This window comes from Ixodes scapularis, unplaced genomic scaffold (genome assembly GCF_016920785.2).
Source record: "Ixodes scapularis isolate PalLabHiFi unplaced genomic scaffold, ASM1692078v2 PGA_scaffold10__122_contigs__length_95168666, whole genome shotgun sequence".
Taxonomy (NCBI): domain Eukaryota; kingdom Metazoa; phylum Arthropoda; class Arachnida; order Ixodida; family Ixodidae; genus Ixodes; species Ixodes scapularis.
In genome coordinates, this window is record NW_024609836.1 from 89,564,371 (window position 1) to 89,591,513 (window position 27,143).

A 27,143-nucleotide genomic window follows, 5' to 3' on the forward strand; every position below is an offset into this window, starting at 1 on the left:
TTTGGGCGGTTTGAGGCATGTGCCGCACGCGACTTCGGTACCAGGTTGGTTTCGTTTCCCAACAGCTCCGTCTGCCAAACGAAATATGACTGTTCCCACCCATAAGGGCAATAACGTATCAAAATAACAAAGATATGTTGCAATGCCATATAGCAATTTTAAAAAAAAAAAAAGTTTTTTTTTATCGAGTAGCGTTTTGGTACTATTTTTCTTTAACAATTTTAGGCAGAGCTTCTCCAGTTTTGCTTCAAGCAAGTCAAGAAAATAGCGGGCTCAATGTTGCATCTTCCACGAAGCCCAGACGTCTAATATAAAGACCATGGAGCTGCTAACCATGCTGGAGCACTTGCAATAATAATTTTATGACACTTGATTCTTTTTCAATGCACTAGCATTAAAACGCGCAATTTTAAAAGAACAAGGCGGTGTCTTTCATTTCAAAGCGCCGGGAAGAGAGAGAGTGAAGGGGGAAAAGATAATGCATGCCACGCTCCCATTGGTCTGGAGCACTGACGTCAGCACCATGTCAACCTTTCCCCCTCTCCCCGGCACTGACAAACTGACAGATACCACCGGGTTTTCGTCAAAACGAGCCCTTTCCTTTTCGTCAGTCACATGCACAGCTAGCGCAGAGCCAAAGAGGAGAAGGCACCGCACAACACCTCCTAAATAACAAAGCCTTAGTGCTGAACGAGATGGCATCATCAGAGAAGGCCAACGCTGAACACAGATTGGAAACAAGCTCTGCATCAGCCCGTGGCTTCGAGTAAAGTTTGAGCCGAACGTGGGCACAATCGTCATGTCCAATTTGTGCCCAGGGTTGGCCTTCTCTGATAACGCCATCTCATTCAGCACTACTGCTTGGTTATCTAGGTGTTGCACCACGGTGCGGTGGAATTCGCACATGCTCAGTTGCTGCTCTGCCGTCACCGGTTGTTCTTTGCACTGGGTTTCTGTAGTAGCGGTGCGTGGGCTGTGATGTGTGTGTGTGCAAGTTAAACAATGAATGCAGTTCCCTCTACGAGTGATGTGGATGTGGTTCCTTTTACGAGTGGTATAGATGTGGCTCTTTCCACGAGTGATGGACGACCGTATACAAGGGTGTCAACGTGCCCCTGACGGGCAGAGCACAGAAAAGGGGTTAAAAAAAATTAAAGAAGATCCACTGATGGATTTTTAGGGAATCTGTTAGTATGACTCTTGGGAAATGCCAAACACGTCCCCATCCAGCAATGAATCTTGCAGCAATTTTTTTTCTCATCACAGCCAGGAGTGTCAAAAAGCACTGCTCTTATTTTATTTTTTCTTCATAGCACAAACAATAACTGACAAGCAAGTACATGTAATGAATGTACACATTTATTGCATTTATCTTTTATTACCAAAATTATCCCATCACATTTAGCACTTCTTCCAACATACAAAAATGTCCAGAGCTAAACACTGCGAATAAATAAACAGCACTCCCCCCCCCCTTTCCCCCATCCTCCCAATTGTTACAAAATTGTGGAATGTTTTTTGTTTGTTTTTTCCCCGTGATATGTGTGGAGCTTGGCAGAAGACATGTCGTAATACTGGAACATGCGCTCATAACTGGAGGACCCTTGTGATAACGTTCCAGGACACATGTAACGTTCGAGAGATGTCTAAGATGAGGTCAAGTAACCCTGGAGTCGGCGACAGGTTAAAAATGCGGTAGATCCTCTGCCATCTGCACTTGCAGAGACGTGTTACTAAAGGCAGAAAGCTTGCATTGGAGGCGAAGTTTGTATGGCACTCCTAACCTGTCGTCGACCATAGTTTGGGCAAACCTTAAGACATTGTATGCAACTCGGAAAAGCCTGCAAACACTGGAACCATGACCAGGTAAATGGTACATGAACATGTAACTTTAAAGAAAGGGCATTATAGCGATTCCCACACGTGGGACGACCTATAGTTCTCAAACAGCTGTAACGTAAATCATCGCATGATATCTGCCATCCAACAGTATTGCTGCACAAGAATGCAGTGCAAACTTTCGCCAACCTTCAAGCTTGGACGGCATTCCCAAAAGTGTGCGCTTCTCTCGCATGTTCCTTGCAATGCAATCAATCCCTACTGCAATTAGTGAATGGAATGCATACACCCGTAATCTGTCTCGCTTCTTTCTTCACAGCATGGATAGATTCGAGAATTAGAGATCACATTAATCCTCCGGAAACGGAATGGCCGACTGAAACCAATGCCCCGACTTTTTATAATAGATCATGCCACGTTTGTAAAGAACGGACTTGTGGTGCAAACAGAAAATTGCTCGTGTGACGCGACACATTGTATTTACGTGCGAAAGTACATCTTACTGGTGCCAGCATTTTATAAAAAGTTAAATGAGTCTCAGAAAAAACAAAAGTATTTTCATTACGAAAGACTTGCCAAGACACCACTATCCTGCTCCTAGATGTTACGGTGCACTGGCTGCGCTTTAAGTACCGCCAAGTATTGCGTCCACAGCAATAGACCATCTGTTGTCAAAAGTGGCCTATAAGGGACAGCAATATACTACTTATTATCATCACAGTCCAGGATTATTAGCACTGTCTACGCACAATAACATCAGGAAGACCCGTAGATGCTTCCTCCGCCAACATTAACGAAGTTGAATGGGTTGAAAATGTGTTCCCGTGTGCATGTTCAAACGTTTTCAGAAAACACTTTTGTGAAGCTTCATGTCGCAGCGGCACCAGCAAGACATACTTTCGACACCAGTTTCATTTCTCCACTACCCTCGTGTGATACGGAAACATCTCAAGTGCTGTAGCGTACAGAACACACCTTTGGCGACCCTTCTTGCACCCCTATCACTCGGCAATGCCCTTGAGCACAAAACCTTCACGGAACACCAGGTGGCAGCGGCAGTTTATGTAACGCGGGAATGCAACCCTGCCACTAAGCAACATCCGTTTCCCCCGTCCTCAAAGTGTTCAAACCCCAATATCTTCGTACGCAGGAAAAATACCGAGTCACATTGACCACCCGCTATCACACTCCAAAACAGAAACATAACCGTACATACAATGCGGATGAGTTAACGATGGGACGTGCTGTAGCCTAGATTTCTAAGTCCCTGGCTTCCCAATCCAGAACCGGAACCAAGCGAACAGCCGATCCAGATTCGTATAAAAAAAAAGGCGAATAAAAAAACAAGGGGACCGACTTCGTTGTCTGTAGCAAATGCGAGTTAACCAGGGAAAACAATATCACTATTATCTGAAAAAAAAAAAAAAAAAAAAATGTTGTATGAAATAATGCAAAGCAAACGCAAGACCAGATACGACAGGCAGACACCACTTGCAGGTTTAGAGCATTATTTGATTTCAGCCAGGGGCAACCCCCAAAACGGGGCGGACAAGTCGTTCAAGGAGCACGTCGGTATGACCCAAGAAATCCGGCGTTAGCTGCACATGTGACTCGGCAATGCGCCGCCATTCTCGACTTGCCACAGGATCGGGGCGGATAAAACTCAATAGTAGACCGGGCCAGAACAAACACAGGGACACACAAACGAAGGGGAGTCAGAGCCACAAATAAAACAGAGGTAAGGCACCGTGAAAATGAGTGCGCCGCTGCGCAAACCGACATGGGCGGGGCCGAACGACACCATTTCGATGGTTTCTCCGAACAAATCGTCCCGCCTCGAACCTCGTCTACCTAAATCCAACTTACAGGACGTCGTCACGGCCTATGAATGTCGCATCGAGTTGAACAAAGCTGAAAATAATGGTGGCAACATCGAACGAACCGCGAAGATCGAAAGCTCGATGCGGCGTGTCAAAACGTCTCTGAAATGTTCGTTTACCGGAACGATGGTCGTACTACAAAGTCGAGCATCGCTTAATTTTGTGCTCAAGATGACAAATGAGGAACGGCCTTTCTTTATGATTGAACAGCCGCTGCCAGAGGCACGTCAAACATTGACCGTTCCCCGTTCTTCCTCTAGAAAATGCCAATATCTTTACAAATGCATTCTTTGAGAGAATTTAAGCGCATCGGAAGTTATTGGGATAGGCGCCGGTAGTTCTTATAGGCCTAACTACGACAGTACCAAGGCAAACCTTCAATCGGCCGTTGCGCGGCCGTTGAAAACGTTGGTTTTTCGTTTCTGAAACAACGAGTTGACGCTCGACGTAATACCGTGACAAGCTGCCCCAATCGAATCGGTAAAAAAACATTTCCGACCGAAATCTCGGCTCCTCGCTAAGCCCGGTCGCCCGTTCCTGCCCAACCGTCTGTCGAGACACCCTGCATAGAAGCTAGACTGCTTAAAAAAACGACGTCGTTTCGCCCCTCGCCCACCTCGGTTTGCGCGACGACACGGCCGGAATGCGAGACGGAAGACCGCACGAATCAATCAGTCGTCCGACGGAACGATCTCCTTGAACGTCCACTTCTGCCGGTCGACGCCGTCGGCGCACTCCCGCAGACGCACGCTGCTGTCGTCCTTGTTGTACTCGAGGCACTTCTTCTGGGGCTTGTGGTAAAGCTGCTTCGCCTCCTGCAATGCCGTCGTGGCAACGTTGACGGGCCGTTTCACTGCTCGGTCTCGAGTGGCAGCACGTGCAGAAAGCGACCGACCGAGGCAACAGAGACCATGCATTGTGGGCTATAGACTAGACTCCCGTCCTTTCCCCCATCCTTCTTTGATCGTCTTTTCGCACGGAGGGATGCGGCTCTCCTCTCCGTCGAGATACTAACCTATCCTCCTGCATACTGCTTTTACCTTATATCTAACATAAAAAAACATACGCAAAAGAAGAAAAAAAATTGTTTAAGCAGCCTAGATCGAAAAAGAGTGTCATAAAACGAATTTACAATGAACAAAAATAATTTCTAGAGCTATATTTTCGGCGCGAAACGAATTTGTAGTTGGCGCCCACAGGAGCCCGCAGAAAAGTGGTCGCTATGGTCACGTGGTGCTTGCACTCTTTCCGGAGCTTCATATGGGCTCTAAAAGTTACTTATAAATCTTCGTTTGAAGTGCAACAAAAAGATAAGATTTATAAGTAACTTCTAGAGCCCAAAGGAAGCTCCTGAAAGAGAGCAAGCACCACGTGACAGACCTGTGCGCCAATCAGAAATTGATGGCGGCAGCGGCGTGGAGAAACACGTCCGCCTGAGCAAGCACCACACCCCCACCATTACTAGAAATGAAATGAGAGTGTACAGTCAAACCCGTTTATAACTAGCTCCGTCAGACGCACATTTTAGTTTGATACATCTTGTAATGCACTACATGAAAACCGGGACTACCGCAAATTTTGAGGACGGGGCTTCGTAATGAACAATTATATTCTTGACGCTACGGTAAACACGCATTGGTGCACTCTTCAGCGAACTGCCAAGAACATTTGTGAACCGCACACTGTTTCCTCGAACTGTTTCTTCTGCGAGGACGTTCACAGAATCGGAGCGCCCAGGCACGCGTGGAAAGAAAAATCTTTTACCAATTAGCTGACCGCGAAGCCGTTTCGACTGGGCTTAGATCTACATCTGCAGTATGGCAATCGTGTCCTTGAAAGAAATGTGATTTTGCTCCCGTGAAGCCAGAGTCCAAACAAAACTAGCGGAACCGAACAGAGACAAAAAAAAGAGCCGCAGCATGGATTGCTAATTGAACGGGACCGCTGCCGCCTGTCCAGCTGCGGATGCCCCATGATTGCAGGCAGAAGTTCGATGATCGCTAAAATCTGTACTTTGCGCCAAGGAATCATTTCTAGCTTGTCAAAAAATGACAAATTTACATGCGGAAGTCAAACAAAGTGAGCTAACAAACAAAACATAGCAAGAGGTGGTTACAAAGTGGCCGACCTGGTCACTGAAATTTCGCAATCAGAGAGCACTTGGGGAGGAGAAAAACAAACTTCGAGTGGAGACTGCTCCCAAAAGTGTGTCCTGACCTTGACTTTTTTTTTGGGGGGGGGGGGGGGGGGGGGGGGGGCTCATTTTTCTTTTTACAGCGGAGCTGTTAAGGGATAGTTTCCCCAAGATCATGTCCGCCAGCAAAAAGATGTCGACACCCCCCCCTGGACAGCTACCGCTGTCGTTCAAAGATGGCGGCAACCTTTCCACGCCTTTGCACTCTGGCTTGCCGACTTGCTGCCGGCCATTACTTCCTTCCCACCATAGTATAGCTTTGCTGGTCTTCCTTCTTCACCAAAGTAGAAAGGCTGAACGTTTTTTCTGCGCGTGTTTCTCTGTGGTCGCTCTTTTACCTTGCTATTTGGAAGGCTTTAACTTCACGCATTCCTTTTTCTTTTCTCTTTTTTCTCTATATGGGATGGGTGCTCGTGCATTTTTGAAGTCAACAATAGACAATAATTCGCTGTATTCGAATTCGCTGTAAACGGGTTCGACTGCACATGTCTGCTTCTATAAGAGAAGACCACGAGACCATACGTGTGGTTTTGTCCTTCGCAGCCTAACCATCGAAGTGTGCGCGTATATACACATTTCCAGTGCTGTCAAGTCGCTGGGTCGTGCACGCAGACACAGCGTCGGACGCTCCGTGGAAGGGAGCTACTGTGCACGTTCGGAAGGCATTTCACAGCCCACTAGACAATGAGTGCAGCGCTCGAGTGATCTATAGACGGTGACAAGTGTAGCCTTCCAGGGAAGTGCATTTTGGCGATGCGCTCATTACGCTCAAGCTTCGCAGGTTAAGCTTTCCGAAACACAAACTTGTTACTGTGTCGAATGGACACAGTAACAAGGACATCTGCGCTTCATTATGTTCTCTAGCAAGCTGCTTCTTTTTTCTTTTTTTTTTTCTTTGCTCAATTATAGTATTTGACGTTACTTCCCTCAGATAAAAAGGGCCTATACCGTAAAATCTCGTAAGAACGCCTACCCAAAACGCAGAGACAAATGTTGAATAATGTGGTGTAGATAATCTCTAGGAATGCGACGGCAAAATTTCATAAAATATTAGCGATAAACGCAGGGCACCTGCTACAAACCACGTAAAGCGGGAACCAATACCGCAAATCGTGAACACGGCAAATTCGCTTTCCAAGGACGCTTTAAACACGCAAAAACCTGCCACGAACTCCTGTGCCATGGGAATGGATACCACAGATTCATGTTTCGCGGTGCAATTAACACGCAAGAACCCGATAAAAAGTCGGGAGTTACGGGAACAGACGTTGCACGTGCAGACCGCCAGAAAACGCAAGAGCAAGCTATGAACTCGCACGTACGGGAACGGATACCGCAGATTGCGCGAATGCAGCCGATTCGCGCATTGCAGCGCGATAAACTCGAGGAAGACCCCTGCAAGCACGCTCTGTCACATACGAAAACCACAAACCTCGCGGTTGACAAGGCTACCGTCGGATGTTGTGCAATTGATATCCGGCAGGACTCGAGGTGGGCGGGCAGGGTTTCGGAATTTTCGCGTCGCGGACACTCGGCTTTTAAACTGGGACGGGCTGCGTCTCGAGGGCGGGCATTCGTACGGGGTTCTACGGAAGTCGCCAAGAAAATGAGACTGGTGGGGAAGAGCGGTTCTCCCATCTCCAACGCGCGCTTCCACGTCTTGTACATCTCGAGCACGCAAGAATGAGAACGTCCCGCCGTTCTTGACCTGTCAGTAACTGCGGTGCCTTTCGTCTGCAGACGCACGAAACGAGATGGACGCGAGGGCTAACGGACAGGTCGGTGCCGGACTCACCACACGGTACTCCCAGGGCCCGTCCACCGTGCCCAGGGAGCAGAACACCAGCTGCATGCTGTGTGAGCTGGCGTCCACGCACCGCTCGCCCACGCCCAGCTGGCCCTCCGCATTCAGCCGGAAGATCTGCGCCCAAAGAAACACGGCGGACCGTGACACGGACGCAGCTCTAGACCCATTCCGCACACGCGGAGCAGCGGTCAACTTCAACTCTAATGTTCCTTTTCTTTTTTTTAATACAGCAGAAAACGAAATATAAGAGTTTTATGTCGCAAAGCAACTGAGGCTGTGAGCGACACTTTAAAAATTCTTTGGGAAATCGTTAAAGTGTGGCTTCTAACAACCAGGAGAAATACTATGTAGTTATATACAATTCAAAAGTGCACACACACATATATACACGAGACAGTTAATGCTTTCGCATTAAAACGCGATCACCACGTTGATGGCGCATTCTTAGTAACGCTTCTGCTGGAGTCGGAGATCGTACATGAGGGCCCGACAAGACTTTTCTTTCTTAATGCCTGTTCATGAATGTTACAAATGTTACATGGCAGCAGTAATTCAACATGACAGACACGGCGCTGACTTTGAGCAATATTATGCGCTCTATCAGCGCTCCACAGTATGTGAGCCTGCATCTGCTTTTTCTTGCTTACACACACAATGCAGTGCTAACTCAGTGCCAAGTCAGTGCTGGCAGTAGCACCGGTGCAGCGCTGTCTTTATGTCGTCTCGGTGCTGAGATGCACACATGAACGGGACTCATCTGCCCCAAAATCTTCCACCGGAGATATGGGGATGCGACAACATAAAATCGGATCAGTACCGTTGGACCGGAGGGTTGTACGTACTGGGCCAGCAATAACCGGAAACGCGGGAACGAAACACGCGACACCCACCTGGTTTCCCCCCGTCCCGTGACAGGAGGACACCGACACCGTGGAGGGAGGGTGGGCATTCATGGTGTCCAGGCACTGACCAGTCACCATGGTTCGAATCTGGAAATCGGAACCAGTTTCAGGCACCCAGTAAGAGCAGCATAAGGGTGGGAGGGGGAGGACCTACACCCCCCCTTTCACTCTTCACACCCAGTTTTGTAAGCAGAGGAGAGGGACCCCCTATCAACCCACTCAAAAAAGAATTCTACGACCCTGCCCACCTCCAATCGACAGGTTGGTCACTCGTTTTAAGCACTGTACGTTTAAGCACTAATAGGTTTGACGTTGCTGACAACTGAAAAAAAAAAATGGATAAAGTGTTTCCCTTTTAAATAACAAACTGAAAGGATTCCTATTTGGTAGTGCCACTCACCCGGATAGATGCTATCCTTTCCAAAAAAAAGTCGACGCTCTTCGTGCTTGCATTGCTCATGCCTGTGCCCTCGACAGCCCCGCATATGATGTACAAGATTGAGCACAACATACAGACAGGTTTCCTATTTTCTCTCTCCACATTAAAAAAAATATATATATTTACGGTGTAAACACGGAGTTTAATTCTTTGGGCTTACTCGGAACACGGCCTGGGCAGTCCTCGAAATCAACGCAGAATAAAGCTGTAGATAAAGGTTTCTTTTTGCAAAGCCCGGATTTGTCTTATTCAAGAACAGCTTTCATTGTTTGTTTTTTTTGTTTTTTTTTAGTTTTCCCGGTTTTGGTAAAACTGGCTAGGGACCATACCACACCACCCAAGGACCGAAAGTAGTCCCAAAGCGGCACCACGCCGCTTTGGGACTATTTTCGAAAGAGGCGAGCCGACGCAAGGATCGCGGCGGGCAACCGCACGACGCTCCCAAGGCGGCGGCGGGCGGAAATCGAAGGTCCACGTTTGGGGACGCAGTGTACGCATTGATCGGAGACACACGTTCCAGGCACGGTGGCGGCATGGTACGACGGCCGTGCCGGTAGTGTGCGTGTTCCGGATGTTTCAGTAACCCCCCTCCTCCCTAGGGCCCACCTACCTCTCCCCAGTGGATGTTGCGTGGCAGCAGGGGGAAGTTCTTGAGCACGTCGTACGAGACGTTCTTCATGAACCAGTCGAAGCCCTTGCAGCCCAGGGACTGGCGCAGCTCCAGCTGCCCCGACAGGTCCCCGGGGTCGTAGTGCCGGGCCATGGGCTCCCGCGTGTAGAAGTACTCCTTGTACTCGTCCATCCACACCTCCACCACGCGCTTGTAGTTCTGCAACCCAAGACGTGGCACCACGTCTGTGATCCGCGCCACCGAGAGGCACGCGTGCCACGGTCAGTTGACCGATTGACGGACCGTTCCGGAAGCACGCGGCACCTTCCGACATCTTTTGGGCGCACTAATGCAATCGGATCTGCAGGGTGTGAAAGAGTGGCTGTACATAGAAAGAGCGGCTCACATTCTTTTGGCATTTCGAGATTTCGGAATGCAAACAAAGTGAAACGGTAACTGAACGGGGCACGTATAGGCGTTGCGATGCGTTCGTCTCATTTTCTTCGTGTTGTCGACTTGCGGCGGTAAGAGAGAAGGAATTGCACTGCTTCCCGGACGTACGAAGCATGCGAGCTGGCCCAAATGTACGTTGTAACGACCCCGCAACTCCCCGTGCCACAACGTGCGCCCATGAGAGGCCTTACGGCATTTTCCGGAAAATTATGTTCCCGTAAATCGCAACGCGTGGTTCTACCCCTATTAATTGGCAAATCAATCAACTACAGCCAATTTCGGCGGCGCCACGACTGGACAGTCGGTTAAGCGCTCGATGTCCGCGGCACTGTCGCACGCTCGTGTCATGATGGACTCACCACGGTGACGATGGGGCCTTTCCTCTTGTGGGCCAGCTTCCCGAAGGAGTAGGGCATGAAGCCCCGGTACACGTGGCCCACCCGCGAGCATGGCACCCAGTAGATGCTGCCGCCGCACTGCCAGATCTGCACGGGGTCAATCACTGCGCATCGGCTCGTTTAACGTGCCTTGCAAGGAGCGGAGGCGTCGCATCGGCTAACTCGCGACAGCTCGTCCCTTTGGTACGTCCCAAAGCATTAGCGTCCAGGGGGGGGGGGGGGGTGTGTGCCCCACTCGCAATTTTGGGAATATTGACTATAGCCCCGTTTACAAGAAAGCGACTTCGGTGCATCGACTCCACTCGTTCGTCGAATGAAGCCGACGCGGCAATGTTTACATGAATGCGCACTAAGCCCTACACAAAGGTGGCACCACGCCGTGTCAAAGCTCGAAGTTATGCAGTTCCGGCACCAGATGCATCACGTTTTCCGGTGCATTGCACGTGGAGGCCTTTTGACGTGTTCAATAATAATAATTGGGTTGTGGGGATATTTATACAGCGTGTAGTTGGTCTGCCATCAAAGTTGCGACGAGTCACACGCTGTAGATGAGCAATTTAGCCAGTGCAGTACAACTGCTAGCCTGGGGTCTTTAACGTGCACCACGCAGTAGTGACACACGACCGCACGCCGGTACGATGCTCATCCAGATCGAAACGGGCAGGGGTGGGGCTCGAACCCAGGATCCCTGGGTTCTGCAGCGCGAGCTTTCGCTCCACGCGCGTCATGCTGGGATCCCCCAGTGAACGTAAAGATTGTGCCTGCTGTCTTCGGTGCTGTGGGAGAAGTTACGAGACGGAAGAAACATCAAAACCCAAGCGTTTAGGGCTCCAGGCCGGGCCGCCGGGTCACTCTGGACCAGAGGCGGCGTGTGTGCGCACGCTTTGAGGACACTTCCGCGCTTCGCCGCGCCAGACCTCGCCGATCGCAACCGGACCAACCGGACCCCGAGTCCGAAAGGCTCCTGCGCAGCCAGGAACGGCACCGAGGTAGGAGCTGCTCGTTCTGCGCTACCATGCAGTGCCCCACAGTGCTCGGAGCACTCGGTGTCGTTCGTGCTTGCGCCGAAGCCTTTGGGACCCCTTCAGACGCGCAAGTCGTACTTCGCAAGGCTTGGACGGGGGCCGCCCTCACCAAGCAGCTCCGCTATATTCCGCTTACTTATGATGGCAATAAAAGCTCGCGTTTGTTCTCGGGAAAAAATTGCGGGCGACCATACGGGACCGCTCTCCGCGCTGCCAACGAGGTTGGCCGCCGCCATGTTCTCAGCTGTTCACTCGCTCCTGCAGCGAGCGCCTTCCCATAATCCTCCCCGTTCCAAAATGTGGTGCGACCTCCGTTTACATGGGCTGAATGAATGCACACTCGCCATCTCGATCCACCTCTGTGTAGCGACTTGAATGCGATGCGCTTTCTTTGCGCATTATGCCGTTTACATGACCGCATTGAATGCAACAACTGGATTCGATGCGACTAAGTCGCATTCATGTAAACGCAGCTTATGAGATATTTCGTTGGAGTACCCTTACGCCGCGGTCACGCTGCTAATCCATCATCCAAAAGATGGTCTGCAGAAAATGTTCGAGACACGTCTCTTCCTCGTACGACGGCCCTGTCACGTCGGTCATACAAAAAGAGTCTCCGGGCACGAGCTGAGCATACACTACTCTTTATGGAACAAACATGCTTCGAAGAGACGTGTCCGCAGGTACTTCCGTCGTCTTGTCTGCAGCGAATACTACATAATGATGTGCGGGATATTAGACGTGAGTGAAGCTCGACGGTATGTGCAACAAGCACAGCAAACGTTCGAAACTGCAGTGTTCGTAAAATTGACACCGTCAAAGTTGACAGCCTGACACTACTCCTCTATCTGTCGAAGAAAACAGGATAATACGACACAAGGACTCAGATCCCACTAGAATATTTCAGAGCCCAATTAACCTATCATGGCCGCTCTCTTCTAAAAAAAGAAGAATTGCATTTACCCCCCCCCCCCCCCCCCCCATCTTTTTTGAAAAATAGGAGTTGGCCCCCCTTGAACCACGTTCTTCCGTGGCACTATGATGCTGCAGTGCCACGTTCGACGAAGTTAGCTACGGGTGTTATTAACGAATTCTCCTATGCTTGGTTGGTTCACATTCTAGCTTCAGGAATAATTACCTCCCAAAGTTTCAGCATTTGAGCAGGTCAAGCACCATTTCAAGCCGTGTGTATTTTAATCCCAGCGAGCCAATCAAGCTCGAAAAAGATATGATTTCCATATGACACGTCCTACAGCACGGTCGAGGAAGGGGCCGCAGCAAAAGCATCGGTGCCTTATTCGTGGAGCAAGTTATCAACTGCAAAAGTTAGGGTACGTTCCTAGCCTTACCTAAACTATCGACACCCGAACAGTTTTCTCGGCTTAGCGGTGACAAAAAACCGAAATGGCCTTCCCCCTTATATTTGCAGGCCTACATGTGCAATGCTGTCGAGGGTAAACATAGGCTAAGAAGTAACCTTGCGTAGTCCTAAAAAACTGGAGCATTAACTGGCTCAAACACTTCCTTTTGACCCAACAAAATGGTTGGGCTAAGCACCTAGAGCGACGAACGAAGTGGAATGCAGCACAACGCACTAGCAGACGACGCGGCATAGAATGTCCTAAACTTCTTGGAATATAGTACGAGTGTGCTCGGCATTATAATGAGACGTCTGTGCTTTCCCATGGAACGTAACTGTTCTCAAGCGGGTAGTTTAGTGTCTCGCTGCGGCAATCGATTGGCTCAGTTCACGTGACCGCTTCCATCTGAACAACACAATCACAAAGGTGTTCTGACAAGACCGAAAGCAAAGTGCACCGTCAACTCCATGAGAGTGCACCTGTTGGATTGACTAGAGAGAAGCTATGCTTATGCGATCCTAACTACATTGCACGAGTTTCTTGCGGGTGCCGCCATTTTGGTGCTCGCTGCAGAACGGGCGCCATTGGTGATTGTTACAATTAAAGAAGCTTCGGTATGGCGTCGGGAAGCTCTGGCAATATAGTTTTGTTCTGACACTGACTGTTTCGTTTCATATTAAACTTTAGACAACTGCCAACAATGATCTTAGGCACTAAGATGGCCAAAATGTTGTTGCTCCAAAGCGCAGCTTATTGAGCAGCTCTAGGACAGACCAAAGGTTTTCGGTCGATCAACCGAGGCGCTGTTGTCGTCTACGCTGCAAACATTGCGGGGCATCGAAAAGCAGCGAGAATTGCCGCCTTTGAGCCAACGTAGAGATCGCCGACGTACCTTAAAGGACAGCTCGAAGTTCTCTCCACCCCACACCAGCAGTCCGGGGTCATAGCCTCCGAGTTTAAGGAAGTACTTTCGGTCGATGGCGAAGAGGCCGCCCGCGTGAGTGGGGGACCTGGGAGCAACGGGTACAACAGGCGTTTTTGTAATGGTTTCCCTAGAATCAAGATACCTATCCCTATAAGCGAGACATTTCCCTTTATACCGGGGTGTGCTTTCCCTAGAACAAAGACAACTACCTTTTTCCGCTACAAAAACAGGGAAAATAGGCAAGGGGATAGTTAGAGATCATTTCATAGTAGCAGAACATGTTTACCTTAGGATCTAGACACTTGTTCAAGCCAATACTATTGGCTTAAAGGGACAAGTCTCTCAATCCTAAGATTAACCAAAAAAAAAAGCTCCATTAAAACTTTTTTATGTTGTAGGAGGCCCAGAAATTATTATTGTCAGGCAACAAGAGGAGTGCAAACATCAATAGGTTTTCCTGGCACACGTGTTGAACCATTTCAATAGGCTTTCCTGGCACCCATGTTGAACCATTTCTGGAACTTTTCCCTCGTAACTTTTCTTATCGAGATTAGTAAAACATTTGATTTTTCCCATCAGTTATGTTTTACTCACTTCAGGCTTTGGGGCCTCACTCACCATCTTGAACACACAGTTTGAAACGTTACCTGGACAACCCTTCCACAAAGAAGGTAGCAGACACCATTTCAAGGTAGACTGATTTTCCGTGGACCAACTGAACTTGTCCAAAGTGAGGACTAAAGACCCGTTCACACTCTTCCGACCCCTTAGAACTGGGTGCCTTGAAACTTCTTACAACAAGAGGACACACTCAGGGGCGGACGCAAGTATTTCTGAAGGAGAGGGGGGGGGGTCAGGTGTTGGTCAGCGTATCATATGTTTAAAAACCCCCCCCCCTTTCCAGTTTCCCCTCCCTAAATTTTTACATATGCAGAATTTAAGAACCCCCCCTTTGAATCCACCCCTGGACACACTGGCGCCATCTATTGGGAAGAAGTGTAAACTTGGCGGTCCGGCATATTTTCTATTTCTCTCGCGCATTATCCTTTCTTTCATGGCTCAAAAAACTTTTGTCAACGTTAAAAATGAGCCTTTCTTATGGGTATTACGCACATTTAACCTCAGAAATCCCGCAAAACCTTTGCTTTTGTGAAATGCAGTTTCAGGGTCACTGCATAGATGGCGCCAGAAGGCCAGTGTGTTCCCTCGCCCTAATAAATTTTAAGAGGTTTCAACAAGTCTCGTCTCTCTCGGTCGTACTCGGTTGCAAGAGTGTGAACGGGCCTTAAATACAGCAAAGCAAAGATGAAGTATGCCCATAATACTACTGACACATACATTTCAAGTATTGATCTAGAGGGAATACTGAGATTACCAAGACTCCTGAAAAGATAAAACTGACATTAGTAAAGAGATTCTACCGCAGAAGCATTCGAGCAAGATGGTCTTTGCGGTTGCACACATGCCATGGCGAGCACTCACTTGTAAGGCTCGCTGTGGTATTTCCTCCGCTTGATCTCTTCCTCAGGAATCTCAATCTCCTTGTAGAGCATGCCCCACTCAAAGATGCCACGGAAGTGTTGCCCGCCATGGTACACCGGCCGGTACTCAAACGTGTCCTTGTCAATGCCGTCGATGACCGGCACCGTCATTGTGTACCTGGGACACATTTACGACGCCCGACGTGAGCATCTGACTGATTGCTGCACTTAAGGTTTGGCCATATACACGTGAAATGAGGTTAAAATGGTAGCAGCAATCATGCAACAGGAGAAGCAATAAAGACGGTGAAGGTTACTTTCAAGGTGCTCATATAACTGTTTTTTACACCAAGTGATCAAATATATCTTCCATCTGCAGTGACCGTACTGTGCTCAACAACTTTTGTTTGGTAATGCACACAAGGATTGATCATCTACAAGCCCCATTAAAGGGCCACTAACCACACCAACATTGATGCTTTTTTTTCTCAAACGCCTCAGTGATTTGTCTCTATAAAAAGGATATCCCTCCCTAGTACCAGGACATGTTTTCCCTAGAATCAAAACACCTGTACCTATAAGACTTTTTTTCCGAGGGCATGTTTCCCTAGAACCAAGACATCTATAAGAATTTTTCTTCCAGTACATGCTTCCCTAGAATAAAGACACCTGCCCTTATAAATTATACTTTTCCCTAGTGCCAGGACAAGTTTTCCCTACATCAAGAGAGCTGTCCATATGAGCAAGACATTCTTCCCTAGCACCGTGTTTCCCCTACGACAACTGGGATCTGGGGACTCCTTGTCCCCAGTTGGGAGGGAACCCTTTGTGTCGCCTCACCTGTTGGCACGAATGGGGGCCAGGAGCGGAGGCAGCCAGTTGATGCCCACCTCACAGTGGGCGTCCAGGAAGAGCACCACGTCCCCGACGGACTGCTCCGCGCCGTAGCTCCGCGAGCGGATCAGCCCCTGCCGCTCCTCGTTGCGCAGCAGGCGGACCAGCCCAACCGGAAAGTTCCGCGCTATGTACGTCTCCAGCTCGCCTTTCAGGTTTTCTGCGCTTCCAAGGGGAACCAGTTGGCACAAAGTACACTGCACCAAAACATGAAACCGGCACATGACACAGGTTTTATTCAGGGGGGACATGGGTCTTTGGAGCCAAAAACGTCCTAAAACTGCCTTCTTTTGAAAATGGCGATGGCTGTTGTTCTTCTGAATCTACCAGGCTTCTAATTTTGTGGATGAATATTTGAGCTATAAATCAATTTATAATGTCTATGCGGGCTGAATGTGCATTGAGGTGGACTCTAGAACATAGTTTTCACAAAACACAATTTTTGGACTAGTTGAAAATTTGCAGGAGGGATATCTTAGCATCTAGAGCAAATAGAGATATGACCTTTCCTGAAATGTGCAGCTAACTGTGTAAAGTGCACAATGTTGGGAGCAGATTTTTTAATATAAGTCTAGAAAATTTTGTATTTGATATTTTGTTTTATTACTTGTTAGCCACGCATTGAGCACCGAACTTCAATGTGTGGTAAAATCACTATATTGAGTTTATCTTAAAAGTACTTCCAACATTGTATTCTCTACACTTCGTAGTATCTAGCTATGTGTTAAAAAGGATATTTTGTTGAGCAGTTTTTGTTCTATCTTCCTCCAAACAAAGGCAGGCAAGTTTTAATTATCTTGAGGACAATAGACCCTTTCCGAAATTCAGTGCCATCTGGTGACTCAAATGGCAGTTTACCTTTTACTATACTAATGGTGGCAATTAGTGCCACTAAATAAGCTACGCTTCAGAGTAACGACACTTGGCCATATTGTGGCTTAAAATCATGGTTGCCAGTTATTTGAAGCTTTATCTGAAATCACAGGAAATGCTTTTCCGCCCTCCACAAATGTTTAAACCGTTCGCGACAGAGCAAAGCAGTATTACATGACTTCCTTAACACCGAATCTAATGCTGAGGAAGTCGCACTTTTGAATCATGACGATCGGCCGTTGCGTCTGTTCTGCATACGAGCCAAAATGGCGGCGCCCACAACAATGTCGGGGAACGGAGTGCCGATACTCTAAGCGCAGCTTATTTAGTGGCTCTAGTGGCAATGAACCTGTGGTCTGCAGTATTTAATGGGGCACCATCACTTAAAGGTCAACGGTAAACGAGAATGTGCACTTCACTAAGATTATTTTTCAGTCTCTCATAGTGTCGATGGCGAAACAGACGCAGCCAGTCGAAACGAAACGCCAACCCACATAGGCGCCTTGATAGAGTCCTATACATCAAGGGGCTTTGAAGGCGAGTGAGTGCTACTGACAAATTGACTGGGACTGAGTTAGAAATGAACGCTTACACAGCTCTTGCGTCCAATTCCTGCTTCACGTCGCGCTAAAATCTAGAATATGTAGGCCTCGAATCATCTGCTTAGGAGCATCTTCAACTTCTTCCTTCATCAGTAAACAGAAGGCCGCCATTAGTATAGCACATATGGCGTTTTCAGATGATGATGATAGTGATCAAAGTGGTCAGACTGAATTCTGGAAAGGGTCTATTCTACTGACTGAGAAAATGACCAGATATATGAAATCAGCACAAAAAGCTGAACAAGCTCGTGCAGTTTCATTGGGTTTGGTCATAAAATAAGAAAGAAAGCTCCAAGCCCAGTGTTCCCCCTTAAAGCGATGCATGCATATATACTTTCACACCTTAGAGGCATGAATTTCCCTTGGCTCTTATTGAGTGCACTCAAATTCGCTTTCACATGGTTTCGATTTAAAAAATAAAGATGCCTGTTCAACAGTCATTCCAAGCAGGCAGGCATTAGTCCTTAGTAATCATCACAAATAAAAAAAAAACAAAAAAAACATACAAATGTGCACAACAGTGCCTTGAGCTAGTGATGTCAGAACGGCGGGGGGAGGCATGGGGGGAAATCACTCTTCCCAGACATTTCTACTAAACTCGCCCCTTCCCCAAAAGCGTCCAAAGCCACTGCCACTACGCCATGAGCCACTATCGTAACCAACACAAGAACAACGTTCGGCGCAGAGACATGCCTGACAGCAGCAGTAAAGCACTTTCTATCCTTCCAATGGCACACATTAGTTTATATATATATATATATATTTTTTTTTTACCACAATGCAAAATGTGTTTTTATTGTTATATACCAGGGATGGCCAGGCTGACACGGCCTAAGAGCCACAAACAAAACCACGAATCTTCCAAGAGCCGTGAGGGGGGGGAGGGGGGGGGGGGTGCAAACTTTTGTTTAAAGCAATAAACGAAACTCACACTATTTTCAATCTATCCGAGTCAAAAAGCAGTTCAACTGTACCTAAGATAGTAGTAGCACAAAACTACATAACCGCAACCTGTCATTCGATTTAAAACGCGTTCCATTTTTCTTTTTGGGGAAGTGCTCGTGTGACCGGGAGGGAAGCGGGAAAGTGTGTATGTGTGCGTGTGCGGGGGGTGGTTATGGAGGGAGCCGCGAGCCGCACTTTAACACGCAAAGAGCCGCATGCGGCTCGCGAGCTGCAGCTTGGCCACCCCTGTTATATACTCTTATTCTAAAGAACACTTTTTCTTTTCTTTAACAACCAGTCTGTATTTGCAATAGAAGCACCTGGCATGAATGCATTATCCACATAAAACACTAATTCATTCACTTTCCCTCCCCCTTTCTCTCTTTTTCTTTCTAAACACCGCCTCAACCATGGTCGCCCCTTTGCATTAGGCCGTATTTCACTCCCTGTCTGGACTGAATACAAACCAACGTAACCCGTAAAACTATGCAAGCAGGAAATCTGTGTGGCTTGAGTAAGTATTTTTTCTGCATAATAAAGCATCCCAGCTCGCTTATGCAGAGCGGACATTCTTCTAAACAAATTCAATAATATGGGGCAGCCCCTATCATCACTGAACTAAAACAATGACGGTCAACTCCCCCACAGTCTGCAGTTAATGCCGCTCTATACTAATTCTAAAGCTTCCCTGCCGAAGGATTCCTTGTGTGACTCCTTCCAAAAGCACAGCTGTTCCAGAAAAGAATGCCAAACAACGTGCCTCGAAGTATGGGGCTCGCGAAACTAACAGGCAGGTGCAGGTGCTGCAAGCCATTAAAAGGGCTCAACGTCGGCCGGCTACCTGACCGCAACAATCACCTAATGACTTCATTCAGATGACTTCCAGCCGACTTCCTAACTCGCTGCATCGCATAGAATGCAACCTACTGGAGAAAGTTCCACATATAATAGTGCAATAATAACATAAATATATTTGTAGTAATTAGATTTCAGTGTTTTGGCATCATGTTCTTGTTACGTCGATTTTTTTTAAAATTTATTTGTGCACCCACTCCCCTGTGTCCCTCTGCCCTTTGCAGGTCCTCAAGGAATATAAATGAGGATAATGATGATAAGAGAGTATAAATATCTTACTTTAGAGAAACACGCTACAATGAAATGATTGGTATGGCAACCGAGGTTCGTGCAACGCGTCATAGTGGACCACAAGGTGTCTCGTAACGCAAACTGTCACGCTCAAATGCAAATGCCCAAACAAACCCTTGTAATCACGACAAAAAAAAAAAAAAAATGGTGTCCTGGACAATATTAGTTGAGTTCGAATTGAGACAAATGTTTAATCATGCTTTACAAATCAATTTATGAGAAAAGTGAACTGACCATACGGGTGGCATCATACATCTAGCAAGAGTGCAACTAAGATGCGTGCATAACGCACGTCACGAAACATGCGTGTCTGATGATGTTCATGTGACGGGAAAGGTCCTGTAATTGCCAAAGCAGAATTCGACCAAAAGATCATGTCATGTCCCTTAAGAAGTTTTAGTTGTGGTTGGAGCCGTTACTTCTTGTGAACCCTACTCAATGAAAAAAATGTCTTTAAAAAAAAAAAAGTGTGTGAAGTTGTAAGATGCTACTTTCAGTGTGTTCTAGTTTGCAGAAAAAAATCAATAAAAAAATCTCTGGAATAGTGACACTCACAGGAAGTCTAGATCTCACCACTGCAGAAAGTATGGGTCTCACCTTGTAAAAAAACAAAACTTAAAATTACCTTTGCATGTCCTTTTCAAAAACATATGCAAACCTTAACAACAACAACAGAGACCTTAGGTATGGATACGAAGATTCATTTAGCTAGAGCCTATATCAATCGACCCCAAAGCAGACACGGATGCACGGACACCGCACCTTTGTCGCTGTAGTCGTCCACAAGCACCACCTCCTTGAGGAACTGGCGGGGGGACCTGTTGATGACACTATGCACCGTCCGCATCAGCACCGAGAGCCCCTCGTTGTGGAACACCACCACCACGCTTGTCGTGGGCAGGTCCGTCGGGTAGTCCCAGTACTTGCACCTATGCTCCGACAAGGACAACAAAGGAATAGGCAAGGACACGGTCTAGAAACACGGTCTAGGAACGCAAAACGTCTCCGGACCACCAACCTCCAGTCATTTGCACGTCGATTTCCAGCACCTATTGGCGAGGATATGGAACTAGGGGGGTGCCCTGTCCAGCGCGATTTCCCATGAGCTCGGTGTTTACGCAACACAAATCGTGTGGACTCGATTCTTTACATCATCATCCTCGATCAAGCGCGGAGCACAGTGTAACGTAAAATATGCTGACAATAAACGGAGTGGCGTTGGCGGGACGCGGTGGGCCAGATCTCTGGCGAAAGCAGTAGTTGGAGGATGTGAGCACGACCCACATCAGCCTTTGTGCTGAGAGGGAGCATGACACGTGCACGGTACGTGCTGTAATGTTCACGCAGGTCAGAGATGACAGAAAAGCCCCCCAACAAGCGACAGGAAAACGCGGGCCCCAGCCGAACCCAAACGCCGAACCAAACGCTGACACAGCGTTTGGCTATGTCAGCCGAGTGCTGCATCGTTGTTGTCATCCTCATGGGTGTAGTTATAAAGCCAGCCTATTGGGGTGCAGCGGTCGGATCTTCTTCCTAATAGCTAATTATCCGCACTCCAGTTGGTCAGCTTTTAAAGCTCAACAGACCTTCCGCAAAAATCCCAACGGGCCACGCGTTGGGTGCATGACGAAATATGGAACTGCCTTGTAAGCTCCTCCACGCCCCCGCAACATCTAAAATGCCACGCTGAAGACAGCAAGGGAGAAAAGGCAGCGGCACCTAGCGCAGTCGCGTGCCTGCTCCCACTAGCTTGCCCCCAAGGTCACACCGCCGTCTGCTACGGCCAGTTCTAGACAGGATGTTCCCGGCACACCTGGTGCTGCATATTTTGCAAATGATCTATCGCATTAGATATTGTTTTATAAGCACACAAAATGGAATACCGCCGGTTGCGGCTACCTTGTCTCTTCCTAGACAAACGTAGCAGTGTAAACAAACTATGAAGGACAAATCTGTTCCAGTCATGCTGCTCTGGGGGCTGTTCAACAACACCATAGGCTGACTGGAGCAGCAGGCCATACATAATCCAGGACTAAGACATTGTTGATGTGTAAGTGTGTGGCTGAGTTAGACTACAATACACAAGTTATGCTACCAGGTGTACAGAGCGAAGCTGCACTGTTTGAATGCTTGCACAGTATAAATATTGTTTTGGGAATACCCCGCAAATAAAACAATAGGCTTCTATCCGTCATACCACAACATTTCGGCGAGCGAGACGGTCTCAGGCTTGGGTCCCTCAAAAAGCAGCAAACATTGACAAATTAGAGATGGTGTAGAGACAAGCTTTATGGCTCATATAGAATCACTATAAAAGAAATGACTGTGTTACATACACCCTTTTATGAAAAAATACTCACATCGAGTTCTCGTCTACTCGGCTTTGCAGAGCAAGGCTGAACGTTTTATAAACATTACTGAATGGGTATTTTTAATTTACATATTGTTTAAAGTAGTTAGCTCCAAAATTGGTTCAAGCCACGTAAGGCTTACACAACAGGGCATTTTTATTCCACATCTTTGTCAAGGTGAGTCTTCAAAAAAAAGGTTTTTTCCCATGAACTATTGAGGAATGAAATAGGAGTCAACACAATATCAGTAGAGTTATTTTTTAAAAATTTGGAGTTTTCAATGACCGACGACTGACCAAGTGTTTGTCTGTGCTGCGCTATTGCCCGTTTATTTGCTTATTCCGTTAATCCCGCACCGCCCAGACGACACTGCTTCTTTTCCACAGTACTGCAAGTGAGTACTTCAAAACTGCAGAAACTTTGTTTTTATATAACTTCGACTCTTCATTGAGGTAAGCAGGTTTATAAATAAATAAAATAAGAAATGTCAAACTTTGAAGGGATCATATGCACGCGGGCTTGAAGGGACGCCTGCCAGCCAACTAGGAAAGTTTATTTCAACATTTAACGTCGCAAAAAAGATGGAAGGAGAGCTCGATCGTTTCGTCTCGACAAAGACCATTCTTCCCACACGTGTAAGTACCGCATGAACAAAGCAGACTGGGTAGCGATCATAAAAAAAGAAAGGAAAGAAGCATCACAAGTACGGCCCACCCTTTCTAATGTCTTCTTTGGAGGCACGCAACACATTGCGGTTGCGAAACAGGAGGTTACGATAAAAGAAACCACAAAGGTTACACAGAATGCAAAAGCCCACGATGAAGCCAACAAAAATTGTTTTTGTATTGCGAACTTTCGTACGCCACGTTTTCTCCAGACTTTGCATCTCCAGTTACTTTGCACCATACTACAGGTACAGGGAACATCGAGCCCTAAACTAAAATATTGAGCAAAACAACTAAAGTGGAGCGAAATACACTAGATATGAAAAGTTTGATGAAGGTTACAAGACGTAGAGAGCTCAGCAGATAGCAGAAATAGGACAAAGCTAGTTTGTTTATTTTACCAGTTTTTTTCCAACAAATTAATGATTCCCATCAAATTTACTAGAGTCAAATGCCTCTCTGGTGCAACATGATTTGGCAGTAAAGCATCAGGCCTTGAGGGACAAAGGACTGTTCATGCATGTAACACAATACCTAAGCGCTATTAGTCAGCACTGATTTTACGTTGATGCGACACTGACTTTGTACCATGTCAGTATGCAGTGCTTATTCAGCAGTGGTTCAGTGCTTTTATGTTCAAGGCAGCACTGCATCAGCACAATTTCTAGTGCAGATTCAGCACCGCGCTGTATCTGTGAACGATGTAAAAGGCACTGGTGTCATATTCGCATCAACTGTGTCATGCACTAGACAGATTACATCAGTGAACCGTCCTCAATTCGTCACTTTCCTTTCTGTTTGATGAATATTACGTGTATTCTGTGTGGCAGCATCTAGACCTACCTGTCCCTTGGGAAGATGATGGTTAAGTTAGTAAATAAATAAAATATGCACCGCTAAACTAGATCCGAGTCTCTAATGGTTGCCGTCACCGATCAACGTCCTTGATGCTTACGCGATGGTTGGGTGCGACATCACTGGTCCCCACGTAACGATCGGCTTCGACGTCACTGATCCCCCCGCAATGATTGGCTCTGATGTCACTGGTCCCTACATGACAATTGGCTCAGACGTCACTGGTCCCTATGCAACGATTGGCTCTGACGTCCCTATGTGATATTTGGTTCCAACATCACTGGTCCCCCCCAATGATTGGCTCTGATGTCACTGGTCCCTACAAGACAATTGGCTCAGACGTCACTGGTCCCTATGCAACGATTGGCTCTGACGTCCCAGGTCCCTATGTGATATTTGGTTCCAACATCACTGGTCCCCTCCAATGATTGGCTCTGATGTCACTGGTCCCTACAAGACAATTGGCTCAGACGTCACTGGTCCCTATGCAACGATTGGCTCTGACGTCCCAGGTCCCTATGTGACGAATGGTTCCAACATCCCTGGTCCCCCCGCAATGATTGGCTCTGATGTCACTGGTCCCTACAAGACAATTGGCTCAGACGTCACTGGTCCCTATGCAACGATTGGCTCTGACGTCCCAGGTCCCTATGTGATATTTGGTTCCAACATCACTGGTCCCCTCCAATGATTGGCTCTGATGTCACTGGTCCCTACAAGACAATTGGCTCAGACGTCACTGGTCCCTATGCAACGATTGGCTCTGACGTCCCAGGTCCCTATGTGACGAATGGTTCCAACATCACTGGTCCCCCCCAATGATTGGCTCTGATGTCACTGGTCCCTACAAGACAATTGGCTCAGACGTCACTGGTCCCTATGCAACGATTGGCTCTGACGTCCCAGGTCCCTATGTCATATTTGGTTCCAACATCACTGGTCCCCTCCAATGATTGGCTCTGATGTCACTGGTCCCTACAAGACAATTGGCTCAGACGTCACTGGTCCCTATGCAACGATTGGCTCTGACGTCCCAGGTCCCTATGTGACGAATGGTTCCAACATCACTGGTCCCCCCGCAATGATTGGCTCTGATGCCACTGGTCCCTACAAAACAATTGGCCCAGACGTCACTGGTCCCTATGCAACGATTGGCTCTGACGTCCCAGGTCCCTATATGACGATTGGTTCCAACATCACTGGTCCCTACGCAATGATCGGCTTTAACGTCACTGGGTTCTATGCGGTGATTAACTCTGATGTCACTGGTGGCCTACACAACGATTGGCTCCGACTTCGCTGGTCTCTATGTGACGATTTTCTCTGACGTCCCTAATCTCTACGCGACGATTGGCCCTGACGTCGCCTGTCCCAACGCGAAGATTGGCTCTGCCATCACTGGTCCTTACACGACGATTGGAGGGTCATTTCGTGTCACAGTCGACCAATGCAGGATCGCAAGGTCCTAAAAGTAAAATAGAACATAGATTCCGGTACTTACTCCTGCAGTCTCATGTCCGGGATGGTCCGGTTAGGCGAGATGTGATCGCTGGCCACCACATTCATGCCGTACTCCATATTCGAATGGGCCACGTTGTTCTTTAGCTTGGGCGGCGTGTGGTAAGGAAATCCGCCTTCGCCCGGTTTACGCTTGTCCACTACATCGGCGACCGCCGGCTCGAAGTTTCCCAGAACCTTATCCTTGAAGACGGGCAACGGCGCAGCCTTTTTCTTCGGGTAAAACGGAAAAACGTCCTTCAGCGACTCATTGCCGCCGCGGCGTCCACCAAAAGGCCAAAAGCGACTTACTCGTTTCTGGTACTGCGTTTCGATGCCCGTCGGCTTTGGGAGGAAGAAAGTGACGCCGAAAATGACCAGTACGCCGACGAGAATGAGCTTAATGATTCGACTGCGCCTAAAGTTCATTAGCTTCATGACGATGGCCGGCTGGTGGTTCGTACCCTGCGAGTGAAGAGATAGAAGCGCTGCTGCATCACACGATCGCGAGATCTGTCAGGTCCGTCGCTGGACGACTTTCGACTTGGGGTGACCGAACCACCGAACGCTACGTGTATGGGACTCAATTGGGGATAGCGGGACACCGACGCCGGCCGTTACACGCGAGCGTTAGCGATTGCGTTGAGTCTCACGACGGCACCTTTAAATTTCGGGGTCGCGGAAGCATCGCAAAACACAAAAGCGACGAAACACCACACACCACCACGACAGCAGTTTACGAGTGACGGCGAGCCGAGATTACAAGCCAGAACCGGCCAGAACACCAAAAGGCGAAAGAATACAGTTGGCAACGTTGAATAGATAAATGAATAGATAAATAAATAATAACTGCTTTTTATATATATTAGGTCGTAGCTTGCGCCACCTAGCCTTAAAATATTAATGTAATTCCCTGCAACTATAACTAGGCAGGTAGAGTACTTTCCAAAACAACCTTTAAAAAATCGTGCAAAAAAAAGTTAAATAAATAAATAAATAAACATTGCTTCTTGCCTGCGTTTTCCCGCTTGGTCGCTGCAACTGTGGTCGCTGCAGCTCCAGTGAAGCGAGTGAAGCCACCAAAGAGCCACATTGCACGACCTAAAATTGCGTTTTTTCTAGCGTTGCAGAGGCTGGCGGCAGTGTATAGAAGACACGCTTTCTGCTCTTGTGTCGTCATTCGCCAAAGAAGTTTTTTAAGACCCTGTCTACACATTGAGACTTACCGTTGATAAGGTGGAAAATTTTACAAAATTGCAGTGCTACAGGTAAAAGGCACAACTCATCAAAAGAAAGTTTCACCGATCTCGCGTCATGATCAAAGCTTCCTTAACATGCCAAAGTGCTGCGTCTCTGTGCCTTTGCACGCTTGGATACCAATCGAGATTTGACGCCGTGTGGAAGTGTTTTGCGAGTGCAATGTGTGTGAAGCCGAATGTGCCTCTGGAGCAGCGTTTTACTTTACTGTCTCGCAGCCCAGAAACGAGCTTGATCCAGCGTCCAGAGGGGACGGAAAGGAATCCAGCCTCCAGTAGCGGGGGGGAAAGGAGGGGTACGACTTTTTTGTTGTTAGACGGTGTACAGAATACTGCGCAACAACTCCTCATCACTGATCAGTGGTCTGGCTCATTATTAACAATTGCACGTGACATCAACAGATTGCACACAACCATTTGGGCCGCGCTTCTAAGATTTTCAATCTCGCAGTCTTGTACTTTCACCTTTTTGCTCCACAGCATTGCTCCATTTTAGTGCTGCCATGTGACCCATTAGAGTAGATTTGGAACATAGATAGTGCATAAGAGCTACCGTACAAATTGTTTATCCCCTTTAATGATAGCAACTCGCCAGAACTCTGTGGCCGATATAGACCAACTCATGTTTACGAACAAACCGGAGCGCCCCTAGCGGACGCCACCGGCGCCGCTCATGCGACATGGTGTGGGCAAGAAGCACGCCGTCACCCATAAACAAACCATTGGAAGGCAATGTTTTCGGCAT

The 27,143-nt window shown here is 47.7% G+C and overlaps 1 protein-coding gene across 2 annotated transcripts; it reads right to left on the reverse strand.

The window, feature by feature from the left end:
- Positions 1–1,343: 1,343 nt before the first annotated feature.
- Positions 1,344–25,952, reverse strand: LOC8035304 (N-acetylgalactosaminyltransferase 7). Of its 2 annotated transcripts, XM_029976187.4 has the most exons (11): positions 25,455–25,952; positions 25,147–25,376; positions 20,537–20,703; positions 16,155–16,368; positions 15,316–15,492; positions 13,801–13,918; positions 10,484–10,609; positions 9,672–9,890; positions 8,611–8,709; positions 7,709–7,834; positions 1,344–4,534 (listed from the first exon to the last, which is right to left on the reverse strand). In XM_029976187.4, exons 1-11 carry the CDS (start codon positions 25,578–25,580, stop codon positions 4,391–4,393), a joined length of 1,746 nt encoding a protein of 581 aa, XP_029832047.1. In that variant the 5' UTR covers positions 25,581–25,952; the 3' UTR covers positions 1,344–4,390. The 2 variants fall into 2 exon arrangements, with proteins under 2 accessions (XP_029832047.1, XP_029832046.1); XM_029976186.4 differs by having other exon boundaries at positions 25,147–25,920.
- Between the last annotated feature and the right edge of the window lie 1,191 nt (positions 25,953–27,143).